Consider the following 21,627-nt stretch of genomic DNA (forward strand, 5'->3'; position numbering starts at 1 on the left):
CTCTTTTGGGTTATTCTTCTTACTTGATTGCACGATGGTGCCATGACCACTTGCCCCCCTTCTGCCCTTTGAGATGACTCGTCTGAAACAAGGCGGAATTGGGCAAAAAGAGGTCGTGAGCATTCCTGTCCCCTGAGCTGGCTTTCAAACTGCTACCCCATCTTCTGCCAAATATCTTCCCAGGCACTTCAAAAACAATGGCTGCACCTCACCAGTTGTATTACACCGGGACTGATGGCAGCCACCTTAACGAAGAAGGCAGAGTAATTACAAGCACTCAGCGCACATATAGGCCCCCCTTTTAACTAAAGTTGGTAGAATGAATGTTTCTACCTGTGCTCCATTAACTGCCAGGCATACTGCTTGTAATGAAGGCTTGTTTAAGTCTGTTCCTGGAGTTGAGTGACTGGTCAGGGGTGGAAGCAGAGTTTAAAGGAGCTTTTCCCCCAGCCTGGGTCCCCATGAAGGCTGTGAGACTCCAACTCCCATCAGCCTCTGAGAATAGAAGTTCTGCATCATCTGGAGCTGGAGAAAGCGGACTTAATTGTGGTGGGAGCAATTCATTGAGAAACCTTGATCCACGAGATGAAGGCCAAATGAGCTTGAGGCTAAGTGTTGCATAAGCAAGCCATTAAACTCAGCTGGATTTGGGAACCTTTGGCCCACCTAGTGGTGTTGAACTACAGCTCCCATCAGCCCCAGCAAGCATGGCTGATTGCCTGGGATTATGAGAGTTGTAGCTGAGCAATATCTGGTTCCCCACACCTGAGCTAGAAAACCCTCAACCTGGTGCCTACTAGGTATTGTTTTATCTCCTGACTTCTATCAGCCCTAGATAGCATGGTCAGGAGTAGATGAGCATTGTCAAATACTGTAAGGAACCAGGTTAGGGAAAGCTGAACTGGATTACAAGGGAAATAATGTTTCTTTGGCTGGAAATTGCAGTCTAATATCAGAATTAGAGTGGGGTGGATACATGGGCTCAGGCAACGTCAAATTTAGCAACCTTCATGTACTGCCCTAGTTCTCTGTCAGCAATCGATGTGCAGCTCACCGGGAGAATTCAAGGCAGAACGAAGACTTCCTTGTGTTAGGGCACATTACCCTTATGCATAGTATGCCTTCGGTTTCTCCCTACCAAGTTTTTCTCTTTTGCTATTCCAGTTGCATGATCTTTCCTGTCCATTATTTTCTGCAGTTGGCAGTTGTCTCTTTTAATCTGACTAGAGCAGCACAAAACACCTGACCTGGTTGGCTTTTTCCATTGTTTAGCCTGATCTGTTTGAACAAAAGGATGCTGGTAGAAAACACTAGGTTTGATCTGAAAAGAGGCTTTCAAATTTTTTTTAGTGTCTGATCTTTTAAAAAAAATGAAATAAAAATATATATTTTCTCAGAAGGTGGTCTGTCATTTCTTGGATAAGCAGAAATACAAAAATGCTAAAAGGCAATGGTTTATCAATGCCTATAAGCTCATTACTGGCCTGTCAGTTTGTCTTAACAATCAAAGCTGAGACACTTCACTAGATCCCCAGAAAATATAATGGCAACTTATTTCAGAGACTCAATGCTGTATTGTTTTTAACACTTGATTGAAAGCTGCCCAGAGTGGCTGGGGAAACTCAGCCAGATGGGCGGGGTATAAATAATAAATTATTATTATTATTGAGTTGATAGCACTGTTTTTAATACTTACTTACTTGGGGAATGGGGAGTCAGATGAGATTTTTTTTAGACTTTCTGTTTTCAGTAGAGAGCCAGTGTAAGGTAGCACTTAGCTTTGGAGTAAGACGTGGAAGACCAGGGTTCGAATCCGCACTCGGCCATGGAGCTCTCTGGGAGACCTTCGGTCACTGCCTCAGCCTAACCTGCCTCATAGGGTTATTGTGGGGATTAAATGAGGAGGGGGTGAACCATGTGTGCCACCTTAAGCTCCTTTGAGGGAAAAAGGTGGGATATAAATGCAATTTTGGGGTAAAGTGCATCTTAAATAGGACGTGTGGACAAACACAACTTTGGATTTATCCACACTTACCTTTTGTCCTCTTTCCAGACTCAGGTCCACGTTTCAAACTGTCAGAACGCCCTTTTTTGCCCTCATGAAAACCTGTTCTTTAGCTCTCAATCAGAGCAAACAGCAATTTGGGTTTTCTGTGGGTTGCCATTTGCTCCATCGCAACATTAAAGAGTGGGGTTTGTGGGGAAAGCTCTGGAGGGGGGAAACGGTGCTCATACGCAGAGCTTTAAAGCATGAACTCTGCATGGAAAGAGCAGAGGAAAAGTATGAATAATTTCCATATTTTGCCCTTTGATATCTAGCAGCTCATTGCCTGCTGCTTTCCACTTGGAATTTCAGGACAGGGTTGGTATCACAATTGGCAATTCAGGGTTTCCCAGTATCTGCTTTCAGAAGTGGTTCATAAACAAATTTGTTGGGCCTGCCTGCTGTGAAGCTATCTTCATGTGAGCCAGGATGTGGACTTGGAGCAGGAATAGCTGTGTTTGAGCTGGTTTACTTCATTGAAGCTTACCTTTGGACTTCTCAGCTCAGCCTACCACACAGGGGTGTTGTGGGAGTAAGATGTAAGGGCAAACCTTCCTTGGAGATTGGATGGCCATCTGTCATGGATGCTTTAGCTGGGATTCCTGCATTGCAGGCGGTTGGACTAGATGACCATTGGGTCCCTTCCAGTTGTAAGATTCTATGATGTGTGTCACTCTGAGCTCCCTGGAAGAAAGGAGCATTGTCATGCATTAACGTGCAATTGAATAATGTCTGTCTGTTTCTCTCTGTCTCTCTGTCTCTGTCTCTCTCTCTGTCTCTCTCTCTCTCTCTCTCTCTCTCTCTCTGCATTTTGCACAAACATACCTATTTCCCCCCTCTCAAAAGTCTCTGGGCGTGGCTGTTTGTTTTTCTAGGAATGTGGAATCTCTGAATCTTCAGATGTAGTTAGACTACAGCTCCCTTGGCTTGGCCATGCTGCCTGGAGCTACCAGGGGTTGGGAAACCACGAATATCTGGAGGACAAATGGACTGTCAGGAGAGAGATTAAACTACATTTATAATTTGTCTTTCTCATGAGGACTTCTGCTGATCTTACATGACACAGAGATGGGATCTGTCCCTGCCAAAATATAAAGCCCTGGGGATCTAAAGCTCCCTGGCTCTACCCTTTCTTGATGGGCACAGTAACAGCATAGCAGAAAATCCCTCCAGGGTGATATATTAGGCAGGGACACTGAGGACATGTTTCATAGGGAGGTTGGTCTGGAGCACTATGACATAGACAGCGTGACTTGGCCTGTGGCAGCAAAAAGGCTAGTTCTGCCCATACCTCTTGGCATTTTTGGATCACGAGTTCTGGCCTGGGAATGGCAGGTAGATTCCCAGTCTACCCCCACTACTCTGTAAGAACACTTAGCTCTTAATTGGAGGCTTGCTTTGACTCCGTATAAATCTAGCTCAGTTTTATTTACACTGAGAATGGGGAACCTGTAGCCCATCAAATGCTCCTGGACTACAACTCACGCCATCTTTTACCAGTGGCCATGTTGGCTGAGGCTGACGGGAAATGGAGTCCAGCAACATCTAGAAGACCACAAGCTCCCCATCCCTGGTTTACATTGTCTGGCTGTGGTCTCCAGCGTTTCAGGCAGGGGTGTCTGTCCCTTTCTCTGTCATACCCCAGGCTGAACACAGAACATTTCACAAGGAAAGCAGGTGTTCTGCCACTGAGCCACAGCCCTTCCTTCTGGGGTCCATGGGGACTGCATTTAGACTGAACAAGCTGGACCCATCTCGTAGTCACCCCCATCCATCACTTTGTGTGCCAGTAGGGTGAGAGAAGCAGTGTGGACTGGGCTGCAAGGACCAGATATACTCCAAACAAGGGCTCTCGTAACATGCTCTCAAGTGCTAGACTAGGCCGCTGTAATGCGCTCCCTTAAAGAGCTGAGGTGCTTCAGCCGGCACAGCATGTAGCTGGCAGGTTGCTCAAGGAGGCCTGGCATTCAGATCATGTTGCACCAGTTCTGTCCAGTGGTGTCGGTTGCCCAATCATTTTCAGACTCGATGCAAAGTGCAACTTAATAAAGTGAGCAAAGGTTTCATACTACGGTAGTTAACAACACAGTTTTGTAAGGACCTAGCCTGCCAACCTAGCAGTTCGAAAGCACCCCCGGGTGCAAGTAGATAAATAGGGACCGCTTACCAGCGGGAAGGTAAACGGCGTTTCTGTGTGCTGCGCTGGCTCGCCAGATGCAGCTTTGTCACGCTGGCCACGTGACCCGGAAGTGTCTCCGGACAGCGCTGGCTCCCGGCCTATAGAGTGAGATGAGCGCACAACCCTAGAGTCTGGCAAGACTGGCTCGTACGGGCAGGGGTACCTAGCGTCCACAGAAGAAAAATAAATCATCATGCTCGGCAGAGAATCATAGATTTTTTGAGTTGGAAGGGACCCTGAGGATCATAGTCAAATAATTAGGGTTGCCATATGTCCTCCTTTCGTGGGACACGTTCTCTTTTTCATGTGTCCTAGCGATCCAAAGTTAAAAGTAGAAGTTGGCAAACGCGTCCTCTTTTTTTGCTCTTCAAAATATGTCAACCCACAGGTGACACATTTTCAGTTTTATTTTCCTCATCCATTTAAAAACAGCTATCCATGTTTAATCAATACATGTCAAGACAGCTTGTGCTATAGCAATTTAAACAACATTGCCAAGGAATCCAACCCACAAAGCTGCAGCAAATATAGCAGGCCATTCTGTGCTCATGGCATTGCCAGCTTTGCACTCTGGGTTCCAATAGGGACCCCACAGTTCTGTGCTAGGGCTGGCCAACCTGTGACTCTCCTGTTGATGTTGGACTCCCAACTCCCATCCACCCCAGCTAGCACAGCCAATGGCCAGGGATGATGTGGGGGCTGTAGTTCAATGCTACCCGGAGGGAAACACTGGCCTCTGTTGACACCATTCCTTCTCACAATGCAGTCATGGCTGTTGCTGTCATGACGGGTGGAGAGGGTGGGGCACACGGGTGATCAGACAAGTCACATGTGATGCTCACTCGAAAGCCGTAGCTTGGGCCAGGTTTCCACTATCGATTCCAATGGGCCCCACGTGGGCGGAACGGCTGCGAGACAGATTGCAGCACCTCAAGCACAGCCCGGTGCAGTGTAGGTAGAGCAGGTGCTGACGCCGTTCCTTTGAACAATGCAACCCCGCCACTGCTGCCATCGTGCCAGTCTGTTATGCAGACAGGAGTGGAGAGGGTGGGACGCAACAAATGGCGATGAGACAAGTCACTGCCTCGTGGACCCACACCCAGTGAGCAACAGCCCCATTGTGCTTGCCCGGTGTGTCATCCAGCTGCAATGCTTTAAAAGGACTTGCTCTTAAAACATTCACAAGGTGATTTTCAGATGTCAGGGCACCAGTGAAACCTGAGAGATGCACTTTCCTTGTTAAATAGATAGGCTTGTCCCAGCCAAATAGCTCCAGTCAGCAGTTAGATAAAATCTCATTATGTGTTTTCCTGCTTTGCTGAAATGTCTTTGTTATCTTATTAACGCTCATCATTTCTCTGCTTCCTTTGCAGAGTCTGGAACTTCTGAGGGCAAAACAATCCCATCTAAAATACCTTTTTGTGGGGGTGGGGTAGGGTGGATATTGAACCAATATTTTAATACCGCAATGACAAAAGCATGCAAACCCATGGGGAGGGGAGATCCATTTTTTAATTAAAAAAACTCCCTAATTATTTCCCTACAGATGGGAAATTACCTCCACCCACCCACAATTTTTGGAAAATCCAATGCTTGGCAAGGGACACTAGGGTGGCTATTTAAACATCAACCCAAAAAGGACAAAGTTACAGATTTGCATTAAGAATGCATGTGCAAATTTATACAGACAGGTACAAATTTTGGGAAATAATTTTTATAATTTAAATTGAAATACAATCCATGTCACAATAGCGAGGAAGACTGTCCCCAGGTGAGCTGCATGTGCCTGCTCTGTCTGCTGCCTAGGTGCTGTTAACTGTTGATTGGCAATTTTAAGATCCCTCCCGCTCTCCTCCTTGTTAATACTCTTTGCCTTCAAATCAAACTTGGACCAGACAGCCTTTCAAATAGTGAACTCCTTCAAACAGAGCATGAGCGGGAAGGCTTTTTGGCCTAACAGGCCAGATCTTTACCTATCCCTTTGGTTCAACTTGGATGGGTGAGTGGGACAACCCACCTGTCAATCATCTGGTATCATAGGGAGTTTAAGTGATTGGCAGGTTGATGGTACTGCCCACTTGTTGCAGCTGGCCAGTGAGGGTGAGGATAATGACTCCCCCCCCCCAGCAGCTGATGAGTGCGGAGTTCAATCCTGCTTTGGGACTCCCCATCAGCCAATCCAACTGCTTCTCTACCTGCCCCATACCTGACATCACATATGAAGTAAGGTATGGAGCAGGTGGATGTGGTTTGAAGGAAATGGAATAGCGAGCCAAATGAGGAGGCCTCACAGGCCAAATTTTGCCCCGGGCCCAGAGGTTCCCTACCCTTGAAGCAGAGAACTGTCCTTTGACAACCCTTCAAATAAAGGACTGTCCTCTTTTTAGTAGGATACACAGCCATCTCAGGCAATGCAACAGTGTTTTGTGTTGTGTAGGCTCTTATGATGTAAGTAATGGGCCCCGCCTGCTAGCCTGCTCCCTAAAATACCACTGGTTTGCTCATTTCTATATATAGGGTGCCTATATTCTGCATGGACTGGTTGCATGGCAACATGGAGAATGCAGCTGCAGACTGCAGTGCAGCACAGTTGAATGTAGGTCAAGCTGTTATACCTGTTATCTAATATTAAAGAGTGCTTGTAGACTGATCAGGCAGCATAGACTAAGGGGATGAGTCTTATGCCTACTGTTTGATTTCATGTAATACATAATTTATTTATTTTGATCCCATTATGGCTTTAGATACCTATTAGGTCCACAAATTACCATATAGCATATACGGTATTCAACACAAAAAAACAGCGACAATTTGTTGTTGACAAAGGACAGCTGGACATATAAAGGGCCCTATTACTTTCAGTAGCTTAGGGCCTCATCAAACCTAAATCCGGCCCTGCGCTGAAGGGCTGAAAGGCAATATCCCCAAACTCTCTTTGTGCTGCAAACACATACCCAGACAGTTACACTGTTATTTGCCAGCTATATCCTATGTTAGGGGAATTTCACGTCAATTTGCCAGGGATGTTCAGTTGGTGCCCTTTTATGGGGGCTGATTTTTTTTATAAAAAAAATGGTTTCTAGATGCAGAGATCATCCCTGGAATGAGAGAACCATTTGGGACAGACCCCCATCCCCCAAACTAAGGTTGGGCCTTTAAATTCTGTGCATAAAAAAAGAAAATCAGAGGGGCATGTGAGGCGGTGTGAAGAGAGCTTGCTGTGAACTCTGGAAGCTTTTTCCTTATCTTTGAGGTTCTGATGTGGGTTAGTGAATTGCTGTCCGTAATGCGTGTGCTTGAGGCTCTCCTCTACTATAATGTTCTACTTAGATTTTTATTTTATTTATTTTTTTAAAAAAGAAGTTCCACCCTGTTCCAAAGGCTGAGGACAGTTTACACTTTGACAACAGTTCTCCCCCTTCCATCCTGCTGACATGAAGCATTTACCATGCTTCAGTTTCACAAAGTGCAAATCAATAAGACCCCCCCCCCGCCAAAAAACCCCTGTATAAACTACCCAAGATTAATCTTCCCTTCCAGTTGGTTCTGTCCTACTTACTGCATTTTTATCCCACCTTCCTGCAAGGAGCTACACATAGTTCTCTTCCTCTCCGTTTTATCCTCACAAAAACCCTACGAGGTAGGTAGGCTGAGAGGTGGTGATTGGCCCAAAGTCACCCAGTAAGCTTAAAGATGGGGTATGGATTTGAACTTGGGTCTCCTAGGTCCTAGTCCAACACTCCACACCACACTAGCTATCACGGCTCGTCCCCTCACCTCACTCCCAAGAACATTACCTCCACATCCCTTTGTCTCTACACTGGGGCAGACCCTATCCAAAGCCCTCAATTCCTCTCTTTCACAGAGCTCACCTGTTTATTGAGCATCTATTCTGACTGGTTTGAGCAGAGGTTGGGCAACTTCCTTTGAATGGACCCCACGCTTTCTAGTGGTTTTCCCTGTTACTATCCTTCCTGCATTTGCCAGTGTGCAGTGGAAAACCTACCACAAAATATTGACATCCTGGAAACAACCGGGATCTCCCTTTCTTCCATCTCTCCGGCGTCCCCAAAAGGAGCCACAGTCGTAATGAAACAACAGGACTTTTCTGACGTGCCACAGAGATTGATGGCTCGTGTTATGTACTGAGTTGAATAGGATCCAAACTGCAGCAGTCTAATTGGTCCTAGAACAATAGGATCCAAAAGGCAGCAGTCTGATTGGTCCTAGAACAATAGGATTCAGAATGCAGCAGTCTGATTGGTCCTAGAACAATGCAGCAGTATGATTGGTTGGCAGGAACTACCCAATCATGCTCCAGATAGAAGTGAATCCACAACCTGATTGGCTTACAGTAGAATTCCGGAATTAGCCAATCATGTGCAGCCCATTGTGTAAATAATGTATATAAAGCAGATACTTTGAGGGGACTTTCATTCATTCCTCCTCACCACTATGAGCTGAATAAAGAGCATGAAATCACTTCGCGACTCTGAGTATATTTCACTGGCGACGAAGGTGGGATCCCGCTGAGCTGACTGCCACACACAGCACCGCAGCACCGCCACCTGCCGCACCGCTGCCTCGCACCGTGTATCCAGGCTTCAGCTCCGGGACACAAGGAACTCAGAATGGCAACCGACAACAGCTTCTCGCCGTTCAACCCAGCATCGGGAGACTGGGAAGCGTACGCCTCCCGTTTCACCTTCCTCCTAGAAGCCAAAGGGGTCACCGACGAAGAAGACGCCAAGAAGAGGGCGATATTCTTCAGCGTCTGCGGAGAGGAGACGTTTGAAATCGCCCGGGCTCTCCTTGCGCCTGAAGACGTCGCTACTGTTCCATACAAAACAATAATGGAACAGCTGAAGGGGCACTTTTCGCCGCAGCCCTCAGTGGTGGCTCGTCGAAATGCCTTCTACGCAAAGCGGCAAGCCCCTGGGGAAACCATAACTGGGTTTGTGACCTCTCTCCGCCAAGCCGCCCGGTTCTGCAACTTCTCAGAGCTGGAGAACATGCTTCGTGACCGCCTCGTCGGTGGCCTGAAGGATGAGAAGCTGCAACGACGCCTCTACGCTAAGAAGGACCTAACGTTCCAGGTCGCTCTGGAGGAGGCCCTGGCAACGGAAGCTGCCGAGAGGTCGACGCAAGAGGCACGGCCGAGCCAGCTGTCCCAACCGAGGGTCCACCACGAAGACCTCACCGACGACTCAGGATCCGACAGGGAGGAGGTGCACCGAGTACAGCAGCGCACTCAAGCAGCCCACATACCACAGCTGCCTCGACGAGAAGGAGGGAACTGCGCAAGCTGTGGAGAAAGTCACGAGAGGAGGACCTGCCGTTTCTGCAATACAGAGTGCAGGCAGTGCAGAAAATTGGGACACATCGCCCGGGTGTGTCGGGCTCGGCCCACCCGACGCCAGGCATCAGATGACCAATCCAAGAGCCCCAGGTCCCGGGGCCCAACGCACCAAGGCAACTCGACAGAGCTCACGGACTTCCAGGTATACCAGTTGCCCCACCCCAACGTAGAGAAAATTTATGTTGACGTACAGATAGAGGGGGCCCCATGCCGCATGGAGCTTGACACGGGTTCAACTCTATCCATAATCTCGGCAAGGACCTTAAGGAAACTGTGTCCTACTGGGGGTCCCAAACTCAGGCCGGCCCCATTCACCCTCCGGGACTTCCAAAAACGTAAGGTCCCCACAATGGGGGTGGGGACCTTCAGGGTGCAATACCGAGGGCGGACGCGGCAACTGGACTTGCTTGTGGTCAAGGGCCCCTACATTAGCTTACTGGGATTGGCATGGTTTGGACCACTGGGGCTAGCCGTCACCGGGGTGAACCACACTAGCTTACAAGTGGACGTGGATGCCATATGCAAGGAATTTCCGGGGGTTTTCGATGGGAAATTGGGACAGTATACGGGCCCCCCCATTGCTCTACAGCTTGACCCCGCAGTACGACCGGTCAGGCTCAAGGCCCGCCGGGTCCCGTTCGCCCTGAAACCCCGTATAGACGAGGAATTGGACCGGCTCGTGGAGCAAGGAGTGCTGGAGCCGGTGCCTAATGCCCCCTGGGAAACCCCAATCGTCACGCCCGTCAAGCCTAATGGTTCAGTCCGCATCTGCGCAGACTACAAATGTACCATAAACAAGGCCCTCACGGCCCATGCATACCCAGTGCCAGTGGTCAGCCATGTTCTTGCCACCCTGGCTGGGTCGAAAATTTTTGGCAAGCTGGACTTGGCCCAAGCATATCAACAGCTGCCAGTAGATGAGGCCACAGCAGAGGCACAGACGATTGTGACGCACAGAGGAGCATTCAGGGTAAAGCGGCTGCAATTCGGTGTCAGCGTGGCACCAGGCATATTCCAGAATCTAATGGACTCTCTACTTAAAGGGATTCCTGGCGTCACCCCCTTCTTCGATGATGTGTTGATTGCCGGGCCCACACCAGAGGAGTTTGAGGACCGCCTCCGCACCGTTCTGCACCGTTTCCAGACGGCGGGTCTCAAGGTGAAGCGGGAAAAATGTCTACTAGGAGTGCCTCAGGTGGACTTTCTGGGATTTATGGTGGACGCAGAAGGGGTCCACCCGACTGGGGACAAGGTACGGGCCATTTGTGATGCCCCAGCGCCCAAGAACAAGACTGAACTTCAGGCCTTCTTGGGACTATTGAACTTTTACCATTCCTTCCTTCCCCACAAGGCGGCAGTAGCAGAGCCCCTACACAGACTCCTGGACAAGCGGGCCCCTTGGGTGTGGGGCCAGCGCCAGGAGGCCGCATTCCAGGCAGTCAAGGACTTGCTTGTCTCAAACTCGGTCTTGGCACACTTCGACGAGAGGCTGCCGGTGGTGCTAGCATGCGATGCCTCGCCCTATGGAATTGGCGCTGTCCTGGGACACCAACTCCCGGATGGAAGAGAGGTACCGGTGGCATACTTTTCCCAGACACTCAACGCAACCGAGCGGAACTACTCGCAAATCGACAAGGAGGGTCTGGCAATCGTGAAGGGAGTAAAAAAATTCCATGATTTCTTGTACGGGCGGCCCTTCACCGTGGTGACTGACCACAAGCCGTTGCTTGGCTTATTTGCCCCTGAAAAGCAGACCCCCCAAGTGCTGTCTCCTCGCGTCCTCAGGTGGTCAATTTTCCTTGCCAGCTACCAGTATGCACTGATTCACCGTCCGGGGAAGGCGATGGGCCATGCGGACGCCCTCAGCAGGCTACCACTACCGGAAACAGGCCCCGACCCAGCACCTGCACAAGAGGTTATGAGCCTGGAGCTGCTTCCCGACCGCCCCATTCAGGCACAAGAAGTTGCACACCATTCCAAGAAAGATAGGGTCATCTCCCGGGTCCTGGACTGGGTGTGGAGGGGATGGCCCAGCAGCAGCCCCGGGCCAGAATTCACCGGCTACACAACCCGCAAACATGAACTGTCGGCCCACAAGGGGTGCCTGTTATGGGGAAGCAGGGTCGTTGTTCCCCAGCCCCTCCGCAAAAGGGTCCTCACAGCCCTACACGAGACACACCCAGGGGTAGTAAGAATGAAGGCCCTTGCCAGGAGTTATGTGTGGTGGCCGGGGATCGACGGAGAGATAGAGGCCTGGGTCAAACACTGCCAGGCCTGCCAAGAATCCCGCCCAGATCCCCCAAGGGCCCCAGTCCAGTCCTGGGAGTCCGCCCGAGCACCATGGTCACGCCTGCATGTGGACTTCGCTGGCCCCTTTCAGGGGAAAACATTCTTCATAGTGGTGGACTCCTACACCAAATGGCTGGAAGTCGCACTGGTACCGTCCACTTCTACATCCGCAGCCATCCGGGTACTACGCAGGCTGTTTGCAACCCACGGGCTCCCTGACACTCTCGTCTCAGACAACGGGACTGCATTTACGTCAGGAGAATTCCAAACCTTCACAGCGCAGAACGCCATCCGCCACATCCGTTCGGCGCCATTCCATCCTGCCACCAATGGCCAAGCAGAACGCATGGTGCGGACCACCAAGGACACCCTTCGCCGCATGACGCAAGGGGATTGGGAGTACCGCCTTGCCACATTCCTTCTAGCACAGCACAGCACCCCCAGCTCAACAACTGGCCGGAGCCCCGCTGAACTACTAATGGGTCGGCGCCTTGCAATCAGATTGGACCGCATTCACCCCGATAGAGCTCAGGATGAGGTAGTGGTGGGGGAAGGCAGGAACCCCCGGACCTTCGAGGCCCAGGACCCAGTGTACGCAAAGAATTTTGGGGCAGGCCCAGCATGGGTACCCGCCACAGTCTCCAGGGTCACTGGCCCTGTGTCGTACGAGGTGCTAACAGATGGGGGACAATGCTGGCGCCGCCACTGCGACCAGATACGGCGACGATTCCCGGGAGAAAACCAGGAGGAGGAAAGGTCAGAGGAGTCCCAAGGGAACAGAGGGGCAGTGAGGCCCATAGAGCACGAGGGGCCAGCAGGAGAGGCAGAATCAGTAAATACAGAGAGGACCCGCGAGGCCGAAAGGACACCGGAACCAGAACCACGACTGAGCGAGCCGGTTGCGCCAGACCAAATAGCCCCATCACAGCCAGCATCCTTGGAACACGAGCCAGAACCTGAACCCCGGACCAGGGAACACCCCAGGCCGCAACGCACACGTAGGCCGCCAGCGTACCTCGAGGACTATGAATGCGACCTCCCGGGCAGGACTGGAACTTAGAGGGGAGGGGTGTTATGTACTGAGTTGAATAGGATCCAAACTGCAGCAGTCTAATTGGTCCTAGAACAATAGGATCCAAAAGGCAGCAGTCTGATTGGTCCTAGAACAATAGGATTCAGAATGCAGCAGTCTGATTGGTCCTAGAACAATGCAGCAGTATGATTGGTTGGCAGGAACTACCCAATCATGCTCCAGATAGAAGTGAATCCACAACCTGATTGGCTTACAGTAGAATTCCAGAATTAGCCAATCATGTGCAGCCCATTGTGTAAATAATGTATATAAAGCAGATACTTTGAGGGGACTTTCATTCATTCCTCCTCACCACTATGAGCTGAATAAAGAGCATGAAATCACTTCGCGACTCTGAGTATATTTCAGCTCGGCTTTGACCTACCAAACTGGTGAAGGCTTTCTGTGCAGAGGTGAGGCGAGAGATGTGGCAGGTGAAAGTGGTGGTGGTGTGTTTTCTGGGGAGAAAGGGAATGTCTTCTTCTACCTGCACAACATCTGCATGTCAGAGGATTGCATAACGTTTTGTTCCTAGACATTCTGCTTGTGGAACATGAAATTATGGCTATATCCAGACCATAATGCTTAAAGCCCATTTAAAATGTGTGGTTTCCACCAAAGAGTCCTGGGAACTGTAGCTTGATGAGGGTACTGGGAACTGAAGCTTTGTGAGGGATAAACTACAGTTCCCAGGATTCTTTTGGGGAATCCGTGTGACTTAAAAGTATGCGGTGAGGGGGGCGTGTTGTGACCAAAGTCCTGGATTCTTTACAAAAGAGTATGTTGTGTCCAGTCCAGCCTTTCCTTCTACCTCAAACGACAGCTGTTTAATCAATCCCTTTTCAAGCCACTGATAGGGAATTCACCTCTGTGATGTTCCTGGCAGGGTCCCTCTGACCCCAAATCAGACATTGATCCTTGCTTCCATGCTGCCACCATTGCATATTTACCCTCCTTATCTCTGCCCACTATCAAAAGGCAGTTTCAGTGAGAACAGTGTCACCATGCCTTCAAAGCAAAGGCAAGCAACTTCAGTTCATTCCGAGGGATGTTTATAGCTTGTCCTACATTTGGCTCCCAAATGCGAGGAGGAGTCAGCCGCCATAAGAACACACCCATCGCTCTTTCCTTTACACACAAATAAGGCGGTGGAAGTTTGGAACATCTGATTACTTTAAAGCATCTCTCCCTGCTCAGTACGCAATTAGAGGTTGTTTGAACTAGGTGCTCACTCTGCAAGGCTATAGGGTGATTCATGTAACTCCTGCTCTGCTAATGAATGTGAACTAAATTCATTAGCAGCTGGACAGAATGTTAACATGCATTCAGCTCTCCACTCTCCCATCCTCTTCTTCAGATCTCTAGAGTACAAGCTGAGCCAGTTTTTCCATATCAACAGCAATCGATGGTTCATATAGCAAAAATTCCCATATACTACTAACCCAGAAATCGTAAACTGCGTCGCAAAGGGTATAATTAAGATTCAGCAAAGGAGTTTCCTCCTTACCAACTGCCAAGTGTCTTGTTCATCCTGTGGCGAAGCTGAAGCAGAGTTTTCCCTGAGGTTCCTACAATGCCATGTGTTTATCATGGTTATTAATACTAGTAGTATTGGCTGGAAGTATTTTTACGCCACTCTTTAGCCCAAAAGGCTTCCAGAGTGACTTGCAAAAGACCAAGAAAAACAAGACATTCCCCAGTCAGCCATGATGTTCACTGGGTGACTAGTAATGGACTAGTTAGCTTAGGCCTACCTCACAGAGATGTTGTAAGCACAAAATGCAAGGGCGGGGGGAGAAAGAAAACCATGTAATTTACTGTTACATACTTGTAAGCTTTGTAAGGATTCATATCCCGAAATGCAGCATGCAAATCATTGTAATCAACCAATCAATAATAAAAATGTTTGCCTTCTTGAATTCCTAGGAAGAAAAGTAAAAGAAAACAAAGGCAGTGAATAAATCAATTCTGAGTGTTGTATCCAACTAAGTCAAACCTCTTAAAATCAATGGGCCTGGTTAGCAAGTCCATTTGTTTCAATGGGTCAACAACCCAGTATTCATGACACCTGCTCCTGCGTGTACACTCCTTCTCAGTCTCATGATAATGTCATAGCAGTTTGTCACACACTGAGACATTTATAGATCCCAGATCTATAAATTTGTGTGTCCCGGACAAAAGAGCAGCAATTAGACATCTCTTTCTTTCTTTCTTTCTTTCTTTCTTTCTTTCTTTCTTTCTTTCTAAAAAGCCAACTATGGTGTAGTACATGTCACTATAGATTATCACAAAAAGGAAATGTGGAACAGAATAATGAACAGTTTTTCAAGGAAAGCAAATGAAGGGCACCATGTACTACAAGAATCTACCCAAAATTCTATACCAGAATGTCAATAACATTCTGTACTGAGGAAAGCTGGCATCTACCACCTGTGCACATTATAGGCTCCATTCACACCATACATTTAAAGCACTATGGTACTAGTTTAAATAATGCTGCTGAATTTTCACAAGAACTTGAAAAATATATTGTAGACTGATGTAAAATTGCGGAGAACTGAACTTAAGAGTGGGAAAGTGAGAAACTGCAAGGAACTGAAATGGACAGAGTTGCCCATCCCAGTTATGTGTGTGTCTTCAACACTTGAACCTGCCATCTTTGGCCCTCCAGTATCAATATTTCTGTGAGAACTGGGAGTTGTTTGCTTCTGCACAGGCTTTCAGCTTTAGGATTGCTACTAATGACATGAGGCATTTGATTGCTCTTCTCAGGAGAGTTCAGTCTCCAGATGAGAAATGTGCTTCCATTTCCACAGTGAAGGTATCTTTACTCATCCACACCTAAGGCAATGAGTAACTTTTTGGTTCACCCTGACTAAGGTTGTGAAAATCTGACTCCAAATCCTGTTCTAAACCCAAATCTCAAAGAAGCTTAGCCCCTCCAAGTGTCTCAGGAAAGTGAGTCAATCCATCAAAATATGGGCCTAGAGTGGTAGTAGAAGGTAAGCCCCAAACTTGTTAGTGTTTTGGGACAGAAGTGTGGACAGATTGACCTTCTAGGCTCTATAGTTGTATGTTATCCATTTCTGCCTTCATTAGTATTTTGCTGGCACCTGTGGAAATGGCTCCATGACTGTTCTTCTAGGCTACCTGAAACAGTCATGGCTTCCCCCAAGGAATCCTGGGAAGTGTAATTTGTTTGGGGTGTTGAGAGTCCTTAGGAGACACCTATTCCCCTCACAGAGCTACAGTCCTCACTGGAATGGTTTAACAATCAATCTTTTCTAGGGAACTCTGGGAACTGCAGTTCTGTGAGAGGGGGTAGGGGCCCCCTAACAACTCTCAGCTGTAGTGTCCTATGGATTTGGGAAGAGTACTTACTATGTGAGGAAACCTTTCATAATACCAGGAAGCAGAGTAGCTTTAATTGTTGTATTTATTAATGAACAACAGGTCAACAACTTGGCGTAGCAGCTAAGACTTGCTACACAGGCAAGACAAAGGTTCCAACTAGTTTCCAACCACCTGTAGAGGGAACCTCACCTAGGGAAGGGAGTTTCACTTACAGATCTCTCACACACTGCATGGGTACCCTTAACAAACTACAGTTCCCTGGATTCTATAGGGGAATAATGTGGCTTTAACTGTCTAGTGTAGATGGGGGCCCCAGTCTCCCTGAAAATCCCAGAACATGGTCTCAGGACACATGAAGTCACCACCTTGCTGAAGCTAAGCAGGTCTTGGTCTGGTCAGAGCCTGGATAGGAACCCACCTGAAAACACCATGTATGTCACCTTGAGGTCTATGTGCAAGAAGCCAGGATATAAATATAGTAAATAAAAATAACTCAAAACCTGGGGTTCCATTGTTGTTACTCATGTGCAACAGGATCCTCTAAGGGAGAGTTCATCCCCAAAGACTGGCTTAGACTTTTAACTGGGGTTGCCAAGCAATTAAAAATGTCCAGGTTTTCACTAATAAATTTGTTTATTAGTTAAACATGTAGGTGCTTTTTGTTTGCAGGATGATGAAAAAATAAAAAAAGTTCAAGTGTCTTCTCAGTGAACTAATATGCACGTAAAGCTACAATTAAATTTGAATATATTAAAGGAAGAAAATGAAAGCTTGCAGCCTCCCCCCTGCCTCCCGAAATCTACTCCATCCCCAAAGGCTTGGGGCCTTGACAGTCACAGGTAACAATAGTAATTAGCATTTATACAGCATTGCAGATCTTTGGAAGAACATTTCATACATCATTTCAGCAGTTTGTGCAACAATCCTATCAATTAGGTCAGTGTAAGTAATCCCATTTTGCAGACTTTGAACCAGGGCTGAGAAAATAGTGCCTTACCTAAGAGAATCTAGCTCATACACTTAGAATATTTTCATACATGTGGCTTAGGCATTCTTGCTTCAGTGAGGTTTTTAATGTGATCAGAAAACTTACCTAGTAAAACTTAAACTTACAGAGTAAACGTGGCCGGCCAGACCTCCCCATTTGGCCTGTAAAGCCATTTCCCAAAGCCACATCTACATGTCCCACACATTATGTAGTATGTGATGTCAGGTGTTGGTCAAAGTAGAGCTGCAGCTACCGAATGCAGGACCGAGCTCCCTGCAGATCTGCTAATAATCCACAAGGCACATCAGAGTGTTCTTGTTGGGAGCTGACTGGCATGCTCAGAAAACAAGACTGAAACACGCACACATAGATCGGCCAGTGTGTGGAGAGTTCAATTCTGCTTAAGCAGTATCTCCCTACCCACAATGGCCAGGTTTGGTAGGTGGGTGAGACAATCCACCCACCCATCAATCAATCACATGACAACACTGTGACATCAAGGTTGGCCTGCTGGTATGGGGAAAATACGGTTCTGGCCCGCCAAGCAAAAAATGTTCCCTGTCCCTACAGTAAATAGTGCTCACTCGCATTACAAATGCTTTGCTTCTGCACAAACAAAACCAGAAGTTAACATAAACAGTACAAGAGAGGCTCGAAGGCAATTTAAACCTCAGTTTAAAACACATAATTTGTTGGGTTCATTGCTACACGATCTGAAATGATGACCACCGGCATAGTTGGCTAAAATGGGCTTAGGCCAGAGGTAGGCAATGTGGTTCTCTACAAATGTTTTTGGACTACAACTCCCATCATTTCTGGCCATCACAGTCCTGTTAGATAGGGATTAGACCAGGCATGTCCAAAGTCGGCCCGGGGGCCAAATCTGGCTCCCTGGACGATTTAATCCAGCCCCCCCCCAAGCAATTCTGAGATATTAATCTGTTGCAGCCCTTGAACGTCTGCTGCTCGGCATGTTCTGCCCAGGAGCCAACGCATCGACAGAGAGCTGCATTAACCCTTGGAACCATCCACCTGCCAGCTCACACATGCACCCTATCGTGACCGTTGTGTGCTCGGTGTGCAGCTCACTCTCTCATTTGTCTCGCTCTCCTGGCCATCTGCCTTTAATCCTAAAAGAAGCTCAACAACTTCAATCCTAATAAAAGCTCAACAACTTTGGCCGGCCCTCAAGCATCAAATCTGGCCCTCTTTGAAAAAAGTTTGGACACCACTGAATTAGACAAGAGTATGGAGGACAGGTCCATCAACAGGCATTAACACCCATGATAGCTAAATATAAACTCCTGGAAGCAACAATAGGAGAGGGCTGTTGCCTTTGTGCCCTGCCTGTGGCATCTTGCAGAATACTCTATGGAAAAGGATCCTGGACAACTGATGAGCCACTGATCTGCTCCAGCTGATCTTCTGTCTGCCTATGTTCAGATTTGTGTTGCCAAAATCATCCAGTTTTTAAAGGTGTGCCTGCTTTCAAGGTGCTATAATAGATGGTGTAGTAGAGTACATTTAAAAGTGAAGGTTTTGGTTTTTTTAAAGGTTAGTAAAAGGACATAAAAACATACATTGGTTAGAATGATTATTCCCATCACAAATGCCTGGCTCCCATAGAAGTAAATCATTCATTCCTTATCATACTGTCTTGCACATAATGGTTTCTTTTTTCAAAACTAGGAAATGCTCTGCGACTGCTTCTCTGCTCGGTTGAGTCCAGCTCAAAAAAGATTCCCCACCATTCATTCAAGCTTAGTGTCCACCATGACCTTTAAGCCAGCTGCCTGACCAACCCTCCTGTCATCTATACAGCCTTTCAGCCTTTCTGTGACTGCTGTGAGCAGATGCCCAGCTACAGATGAGGGGGAAATTGGATTCAGTTCTCATTTAAAGGCAAATTGATCCAATCCACACTTTCTGAAACAATATGCAAATCAAAGCTTCAGCTATCCTCTGAAATTCATACTTATCCTAATTTTGCGATGCTGTTCTCCAACCAATGTTTACAAAAATGCATATATTGGGGGAAAGCGTGCATAAAAATCAATGTATCAGTGAAATTAGCATACAAAAACACATCCTGTTAGGAGAAATTGCTTGCAAAAATGTGTACATTAATCAAAAGTGCATGAAAAAATGTGTTCTGTTAGGGGAAATTTGCACTAAACTGCTGATGAATTCCCATGAGGATTAAAAAAATAATAATAGTCACAAATTGCTGAAGAAATGTGGGGAACTGGATTTAAGGCTGGACTGGAGAGATCCATCCATCCCTATGCTCAGTTAACCAGTCTCAGCAGGGCCTGAAGCCCCAGCAGCAGGAAACTGGATCCCTCCAGCCCTACAAAGTGCTGCTAAGCCCTTTGACAAATGACCCATGACAAGAGACGTCATCATCCCACACAGCTGGGATTTGGAGCTGGGGTTCTGCCCATCGCCAGCAGCCAGCATAGCGGCTGCACCGGAACGAGCCATGAAGGGTCAGCAAAGAAAGCAGGAGCTGAGTTTGCAGGTGCTGCTGGTTTTGCCTAGGACTACCGCCTCCTCTGACTCCCCTGGGCTGCTCCTTCCTCATGTACTGCCGGTAATGAGAAATGGAGAGAGGCCAACTATCAAGTTTGCATGGCCAAGAATGAGACAAAAGCAGAGGCCATCAGGTGACAGCTCCAGCACCCTCATTTGCAGAATTAGAAAGTAAAGGGGCATTTCATAATCTTTGAAAAGGACTGGTATGGGTTTCTTCACCACCTCCATCAAATTAATCCCACTCCTATGCACACAATTAGATAAAACAAGAGACAGGCCACAATTAACTGGGACGAAGCAGAGGACTCTATTAAAAAGCCCCACTGTTTCCTCCTCCCTCTTTGCTTCCTTCCACAATGGATTGATTATCATATTAGTCCTTGCAGGGGGGTGCATTCCCTTCTGGGGGCCACATGCCAATGCTGAGTGGAGCGAGAGAATATCTCTTTGTATGGTAGGCTAGATTTTCACACCCCTCTCTATTCTCCATCCGAGTAAGCAAGTCATTACAGGAGTTTACGAAACCTTCCAGCCAGGCAAAAGTTCTGGAGGAGAGTATGCGGCAGGGCCAGTGAGGGGTGCAGCCTGGGGAGGGGAATGGCCTTGGGAGAATCTCAAGGGCCAATGTGAGATGGTTGGAGAGCTGCATTGGCCCTGGGCCTTATGTTCCCCACCCTTGAGTACATGGTTCTATTGTTAGGTTGTGTATTTTTAAGCTTTTTACTTTCTTTTAAACTTTGGTCAAACTTTGCAAACTCAGGGGGGGGTCCATGGGTAGAGAAGGAGTCTAGAACAGGGATGTCCAACCAGTAGATCATAATTTACCAGTAGATCTACAGCTGATCCTGGTAGATCATGGGATCCTTACTGTGTACAAAAAGTTATGGGGGGGAAGCTAAAAAAACTCTGTGCAATCCTCCCCACTGCCAGTTTTTTTTATACTGGGAGTAGATCAGTCTCTTGGGAGTTGGATATGCCTGGTCTAGAAGTATTAATATAAAGAAAAGAGTTTTTAATACTTTTAATAATTGAGATGAACAACTGAATCCCAAGCCATGCTGATCCCAAGATTCAAAAATCTAAATATCTGCGACAGGCACACTCCCAAAAGGTGCCACATTTTGACTGGGCAAGGAGCCCTGCACTCTCCCTGTATGATCAGCCAATGATAGCCCCACTCAGAGTAGATCCATTAAAATCCATGGACCTAAGTTAGTCATGCCCATTATTTCAGTGGATAAACTCTAAATAGGACTTACTTTGGAGACAACCCTCTGAAATGAATGACTCCCTTGGGTTCATTCATTTCAGTGGGTCTGAGTAGAACTTAGGGCTGGACAGCCTTTATTACTGTGCATTCAATATTAGTTATGCTCATGATGTTATCTGGGCAGTTACATATCCTGTTTGGCTCTCGTTGGCTACTAGTCGTGATGGCTATGCTCTGCCTCCACAGATGGAGGCAGTAAGGTTGCTAAATACCAGTTGATGGGAAGCACAAGAGGGGAAAAGGGCTCTCATGCTTGGCTCCTGCTTATGGGCTTCCCACGGGCATCTGGTCGGCCACTGTGAGAACAGGAAGCTGGGCTCTACGTGGGCCATTGGCCTGATCCAGCAGGCTCTTGCTTTCAATGCTGTTTGCCCCTGTGAAAATTTCAGGCCAGACACCCTGTTTCATCTCTGATCTGTGCACCTCCTATAACTTCCTGCCTTAACCCAGGACTTCTAGTGAATCTCAGGAAGTTCTGAATGCAGAGACCAAAACAATCACGGTTTGGTTTGACTCGGCGAACACAAACCAGAAGAG

At 47.6% G+C, this 21,627-nt stretch overlaps 1 protein-coding gene across 1 annotated transcript; it reads left to right on the forward strand.

Annotated features, from left to right (window-relative positions):
* Window positions 1-9,870: 9,870 nt before the first annotated feature.
* On the forward strand, window positions 9,871-12,580 carry LOC128420391 (uncharacterized protein K02A2.6-like; the record flags this gene model as incomplete). Its single annotated transcript, XM_053401989.1, has 2 exons — window positions 9,871-11,833; window positions 12,455-12,580. Coding segments are annotated over exons 1-2 (2,028 nt in total), but the record flags the coding sequence as incomplete, so codon positions are not given.
* Window positions 12,581-21,627: the final 9,047 nt, after the last annotated feature.

This window comes from Podarcis raffonei, chromosome 8 (genome assembly GCF_027172205.1).
Source record: "Podarcis raffonei isolate rPodRaf1 chromosome 8, rPodRaf1.pri, whole genome shotgun sequence".
NCBI lineage: Eukaryota > Metazoa > Chordata > Lepidosauria > Squamata > Lacertidae > Podarcis > Podarcis raffonei.